This window comes from Vigna angularis, chromosome 2, assembly GCF_016808095.1.
Source record: "Vigna angularis cultivar LongXiaoDou No.4 chromosome 2, ASM1680809v1, whole genome shotgun sequence".
Classification (NCBI taxonomy): domain Eukaryota; kingdom Viridiplantae; phylum Streptophyta; class Magnoliopsida; order Fabales; family Fabaceae; genus Vigna; species Vigna angularis.
Genome location: NC_068971.1, coordinates 35017806 through 35025139, shown reverse-complemented (window position 1 = coordinate 35025139; position 7334 = coordinate 35017806). Strand labels below are relative to the sequence as shown.

Sequence of the window (7334 nt, the reverse complement as noted above, 5' to 3'; positions counted from 1 at the left end):
AATAACGTTTAAGTAATTGATTTGTTTAATATAACTTAACGTGAGAAGTTGGAGCTTCGAGTAACTTATTACTTTGTTAGTTAAAATATTTGTATATACAAAGATGTTCACTAAAGCAGCTCATTTGGTCTTATGCTATCATTTATTATTAATTATGTGAGGCAGCAACAAGCAACAGTGAATGTTTTTAAAAATGTGTTTGAAACAATGTTTAGTTCTCAACTCAATGTTTAATTTTGTTACGGTTGTCTTAAATTTCATGTTAATGTGCAATCTTTCTTGTTTCATTTGAAACATTTTCCTTTTTGCATATAAACAAATATCTTTATCCTTTGATATTCCTCCATTATTTTTGCAGTTGCATTTTCTGAGATATAACCATTTTTTTAAAGGATTTCCTCTAGTTTTTTTTTTTAGTTTTTCTTCGAAACAAATACTTTAGGTATGTCATTTGCCTTATGTTTTTTTTATTGTGTATTAATTGCTAATCATATACTAACTTTAACATTAAAATATCTTTTATATATAATTTTCTAATTTAATCAAACAAAACAGAAAAAGAAAAATAAATATTTAAACTAACAAAACTTAAAAGACTCACGGTCTCAATTCCGCTAACAGAAACGATTTACAATAAAGTTTTAATGCCATCATCAAAACTATTATTAATGGGAATTATTACATCCTATTTCTAGAAAATTTATGAATTATGCAAAAGAATCTTTGAGAAGAGCGTGATTTATACGTATTTTCATCTTCTACGTCACTTTGACTATTTTTGACTCTTCGTCTTCTGCAATCACAAAAACAACAGTGATAAATGAGAAGGTTATCCAAAATAAGTGATTTGAAGAAATTGAACAAGATTAAGATAATTAAAATGAAAAGGAAATTATGATGATTAACTAAGTTTTATCCTAAAAATATTGATTTGTTAAAATGGATGGGAGGACTGAACATGAGAATGAAACAATGACTTATCCACCATGCTATGTTTAATAACAATGATTATTTAAAAAAAAAAAAAAACTCTCCCACCAAAGTGTACAGCTTCATACTCTGTATATGATCAGTAAATAATAATACCATGAATTAATAATTAATCACCACATTTTTTTATTTATTAACGGTTTTCAATAGCATGCTATTATTAATCAATACAGAGAATGAAAAAAAAATGTTATAAAGTACTTCACTTATATTCTATTTTGGGGAAGATACTATTGCATCACTATGTTGTTTGCATCTTCTTTTGAATAATTTGCAAAATACAAATTATAATTATAAATGAAAAAATGTCTAAGAAAGAACCAAACATATTGCCGAGGTAGGAGTTGTCACCGTCTCTATGATAAAAGACAAATGTGATTATGAAATATGAAAATGATATCTACCCACGTTTGTCAGTATAAATTTAGAAATATTATATATATATATATATATATATATATATATATATTAAAAAAAATGTAAATTTTCTCAAAACTATATTTTAATAAAAGTATCATTCTACTTATCTTTTAGAATTATTATAAAAGACGAGATAAACAAGAGAAAAATAAAAAGATATAATAAACTAAATGGCTCAATAAAAACAAATAAATTTGTGTGCCCTTGTGTTGACTTATTAATTAAAAATCATTTTAAATATTTTTAAATTGTTATAAGAATTTGACATTATGTTTTCGGAAAAGAATATAGATTCAAATAATTTCAAATTTCAAAAAGAATATAGATTCAAATAATTTCAATGAGAAAAAGGAAAAAGGTTTACATATAAAAGAGTTTTATTGTTTAAGTCACAATAAGAAAGTAAAAATCTCTATAATGATAAGAAGTACAAAGAGTATTAATCAAATCCCATAATTGAATATTGAATCTTAAATCATAAATAAAAGCACAGACACACACATATATAATATCACATCTTAAAATATTTTTTAATATATTAATTAAAGATATTTCATAAACATTAATCATTATATTATATTTATTAAAAATATTATAAAATTAGTTTATGAATAACATAATGTAAAGAGTTTAGATAAGTATTATTTTGTTCTACTCTAAAGAAGTAGTGCCATATCCTTTAAAAATATTATTACTATTATTATTTATTACTTATTGTAAATAAGTTATCCTCTATCACATAGACTTTTCAATATTTCATTATGAATGTACTAAATAAAAAATATTTTAAAATAAAGGGTACTTTCTTTAAATTTAATGTAAAAAACTCTAATTTGATGAACTTGAAGATAGATAACTTTTTCAGCTTAATGTATTGTTTTAAAACATTATAATAAATAAAATAAATAGAATTTAAGAAATAAACATAGATTTTGATGAAATTAAAAATCAAATAAACTTCAATACTATATTTATAATTTATCTTTAGAGATAATGGACTCAAATTGGATTCAAACTTAAAACTTCTTCATAGAAACAGAAACACCTTTTCTAGTTGCATTAGCCACAATCACATGGATGGAAGTTGTGTTCCCACGACACGTGTGTGTCCTTTTCTTGGTTTCATGTTTCTCAAACTGAAATGAACCTTCTTTTCATAACCATAGCGGAAACCCCACACCACACACAAGCCGTGTGTGGCAGCGACTCGGTTTCTGTCTCTTTCATCTCAAACTTTTATAATTCCAACTTTCTCTACAAAAATCAATTCCTCGTGCTCCACTTTCCTAACTTCTCTATTTCCCTTTCTTAATCTCTTCCGCAAACACACTTTCACAAACACAAAGTATACTTACTAAACAAAGCTCGAGTTTTTACCTCATCTGGGTTGGTGTTCTCGTTTTCTTCGCCATCAAGTTTCAGTCTTTCCATGATCATGGAAGTGGGTTTTGGTTTATAATATCTCAACATGTTCTCCAACACCAAAGTTTCTGTCTCCAAACGCATGGGGTTCAGAGTCAATTTCACTTCGTTCCTGAATATCTCATTCCTCATGATCGTGTTTTGTGTTTCTCTTATTTCCCACTTCCATTCTTCGGATCATGTTGTTCTGAGGAGAAACCGGTTAGGCTTGAGGGAGGGCGAAAAGGATTGCAAAAGTTTCCACAATTTGAAAGACTCAAAAGCCAAGTGCTTGTACTTGAAATCCAATGATCCGTGTGTTTCTCAGGGTTATGTCGACTACCTTTACATTTTCTATTGCAAAGTGGGGGATTTCCCTCTTTTGGGTCATAGTCTTTTGTTTCTTTGGCTTTTGGTTCTGTTCTACCTGTTGGCCAACACTGCCTCTGACTACTTTTGTCCTTCTCTTGAGCACTTGTCCAAATTGCTGAGGCTCTCTCCCACGATTGCTGGGGTGACTCTTCTCTCTCTTGGAAATGGTGCTAATGACGTTTTTGCCGCCCTTGTCTCTTTCAAGGGTAGTGGGACCCAGGACATTGGTTTCAACACTGTGCTTGGAGGTGCATCCTTTGTTTCCTGTGTTGTGGTTGGAATAGTGAGCATTTCAATTAGGGAAAGGGGGATTCGGGTCAAGAAGTGGGCCTTGGTGAGAGATGTCTGTTTCCTTCTCCTGGTTCTTTTCTGTTTGTTGATCATTTTGATCACTGGTGAAATCAGTGTTCCCGGGGCAATTGGTTTTTGCTTGATGTATGTGGTGTATGTGGTGGTTGTTTATGTCTCATCTAAACGAGGGAATAAAGGTGTATGCGACGATGCTGATACTGAAAGTGATGGTGATTTGAGTCATGGTGGTGGCAATGATTTAGGTGTGCCTTTGCTTATTGGCTTGGAGAAAGGACTTGCAGATACAGGTCAGGAATTTGACGTGAAAATAGGGAGGAAATGTTGCTGTTTAAAATCTTCAATTTGTAGAATGCTACTTTTTGTCATGGAGATGCCACTTTACTTGCCTAGGAGATTGACAATTCCTGTTGTTTGTGAAGAGAGATGGTCCAAAGGGTATGCAGTTTGTTCAGCTATGCTAGCACCACTTCTACTGTCTTTCTTATGGGTACCAAACCAGGAAAAAAACTTCAACTCAAGCCTTATTGTTTGTGGAATTGGATTGTTGCTTGGGATTACACTAGGGGTAACAACATTTTTCACAACCAATGTGTCAAGCCCTCCAAGGAAGTACTTGTTTCCTTGGCTTGCAGGAGGATTTGTGATGAGTGTGACTTGGAGCTACATTTCAGCACAAGAATTGGTGGGGTTGCTGGTTTCACTTGGTTACATATGTGGGGTCAGTCCTTCAATCCTGGGGCTAACAGTTCTTGCCTGGGGAAATTCAATTGGGGATTTGGTTACAAATTTGACAATGACATTGTATGGCGGATCAGAAGGTGCTCAAATTGCAATATCAGGGTGTTATGCTGGTCCTATCTTCAATATAGTGGTTGGATTAGGCTTATCTCTTGTGAACACTACTTGGTCAGAGTATCCATTTTCTGTTGAGATTCCTAAAGATCCATATCTTTGGGAGACATTAGCACTTTTGGCAGTTGGGTTGGTTTGGGCTCTTGTTGTGTTGATTAGAAGAGATATGAAACTTGATGCAGTATTGGGAGTAGGACTCTTGGTTATTTACTTCATTTCTCTGTTTCTGAGGCTGATTCAGACACTTGGGTCACTCCATTTTCAGAATATGATAAACTCACTCTTCATAACATCATAGGAGAGGTGAATATCTCATAGTTATTAGTCACTCACACCACTTTCTGTAGTTCTCAGTGTGCAACTATGATAGATAGGTCTAAATTACATAGGTGTAAGTCTTTTGTTTGGCTAACCAATGATGCCATTTCTTGTATATTAAGATATCACAGAATTACGTATAGTGGGAGAGGTGTCAATTTGCTCTCCCTACAAGTGTTTCATAAAGTTTTTGTTTTCATACAAATAAAATTTGTTGATTTAATTGTTCAATATACTTAGATCCTAATGCAATAACAATGATGGGATTAATTTACTATAGTAATATAATTTTGTTTAACTCTGTTGTTATGTCAAAAGCGTTATAGTGAGGGTGAGAATGTGAAATTCTTAAACTGAAAAAGCATGATAACGTTGGTTGAAAGAATCTCATATCTAGATTGGATGCATTTGTCGTGATTCAATGACTCCAACTTAATTGATATGAAAAATTGAAAGAGAAATAAACGTTGAAGGAAACGTCAAAATAGTAGCATTAGATTGGAGGAATTGTGGTACACGGAAACAGTGATAATTGACGGCATAGGGCAATAGATTAAGACCATTTTTGTAGTGGTAGGTTCCAAAATCTGAAATTTGAAGAGTTTGTGTTGGGAAACTTTGTCGGTGTGATGGATAAAGGTTTGTAGGTTGTGTTGCTCTATTCACTTGTTATGTGATGGAATGGGCCAAACTACTAATAATGGAGATTGTTCTTTTGGTTCAATGCCAAGACATACTCTTCTATCAAAGTTGTCTTAAAGATCAAATATACCCTAATTTTGGGTGCAAGCTACCAACATTTACTTTTTAGATTAGAGGGGAAAAGAAAAAGAAAAGAAAAGGAATTCCAAGTTGAATTGTTTGGATGAAAGAAAAGTTCAAAGAAATGAATAATCATTTGATTCATACGAGAAAATAATTTTTTGTATTAATATAATAATAAATAATTTTTACAATAATATTTTATTTATTTATTATTCAATTATTGATTTTATTATAATACAACATAAAAAAGAATAATAATTAATTATATTAAAATAATAGTTAATTATGTAAAAGAGATAATTGATTATCTCTTTTATACTGTGCTTTTCTGCATTTTTTTCTAGATTTTCTTACATTTTTTTTATATCAATATTACGTTGTTTTTTCAGACATACATTCAGTTTTAATTTAACAATAAAGAATTTTAAGAAATCTACTTTAATATCTTTTGGCTAGTTATGTTTCACGTAAATTTTAGTTGAACTTTTTGCTATTTTACTTGAGAATTTGTACTTTTTCTACTTTATGGAAACGATTTTTTATATAATAAATTTTCTTAACTTGTACAATCTTTAATGATAAATTTATTCAATATTTAACTCTTCAAATCAAGACATTGATAAAAAAAAAAACCACAACTGGAGATGTGTAATGATATCACAAAGGGTGTTACACTAATATATGTGAGCTTAATATTGAAAGAAAATAAAATCACTGCTCTGGTGTTTGGTTTATTATTTTAGTTCAATTTTTAGGAGGAGAATGAAGGAGAACAAATTATTATTTTTTATTATCTCAAATATTTACAACTCGAATGGAAATTTAAAATATCTTTTTATATTGATTACATTTTATGTTTATTGTAGATTAAATAGTAAGGAATATTTATTTGGTTAAACTAGTTGATATAGTGGTAGACATTTCATCTTATGATTTTTATACTTATAAATTATTTGTTTCTACTTGATCTAATAGGTATATTATATAACATGATCCATTAAGGTTTTTAAAAAAAAATTATTATGAAATTCAAAATTATATGTATTTAATTTATATTAACATATTATAATTAAATTTCGATAATTTTATATAAATTATTATTATTTACTATTACATTATTATTTATTACATTATTATTATATGTTTCAAGTAAATATTATTTCAATATATACGTACGTATATTATAAATACCACTAGAATTGTTAAAAGAAATATAGTCTCTCATAATTTTTTATACTCACCATAATTAAAAGGATCATAATTCTCTTCCTATCTTTTTTACGGTGAATATCTGTCCCAATTTTAATCTTTATAAATAACATTTTTATCCTTTCATATTATTTTTAATTTTTACCATTCAAAATCATAAGAATTAACTAAGATTGAAAACAGTACTGGAAGAACTAAATATATGATATTTAAGTGCATAAATTAAAAAAAAAAAAGGTTTGTTTATCTATAGAAATAAACGAATAATCAAACTCTTTTTATTTTCTTCGTAGTATTTTTCCGTCTTATTTTCTTCTTTCAAAAATATTAAAAAAATACTCTAATATTATATTAAGATAATAAAATTTAAGTTTAAAATAATAAAATTTAAGTGTAATTCAATTTTATACAATTATTTCAGTAAAGGATGACTTAGGCAAAGCTATATATTATAATTTCATTGAACTTTTAATTGATGTAAATTTCTAATCACCTTTTCATGGAGAACATTAAAAATAGAGGAAACGAATGACACAGTAAGATAATTTGGATTCAAATAAACTCTTAATAATTTTAATATCATTATAAAAAGGAAATATAATGAAGTAATTTATTGGATCAAAATATATTTGATTTTCATAAAAGAAAAAGTTATATATTATAACAAACATACTACTGAGTTAAAGTTAAAGGAA

The 7334-nt window shown here is 28.8% G+C and overlaps 1 protein-coding gene across 1 annotated transcript; it reads left to right on the top strand.

Moving 5' to 3' along the window:
* Positions 1 to 2410: 2410 nt before the first annotated feature.
* LOC108327902 (cation/calcium exchanger 2) lies at positions 2411 to 4896 on the top strand. Its single transcript, XM_017561635.2, has one exon. It carries the CDS (start codon positions 2879 to 2881, stop codon positions 4643 to 4645), a length of 1767 nt encoding a protein of 588 aa, XP_017417124.1. The 5' UTR covers positions 2411 to 2878; the 3' UTR covers positions 4646 to 4896.
* The last annotated feature ends 2438 nt before the right edge of the window (positions 4897 to 7334 follow it).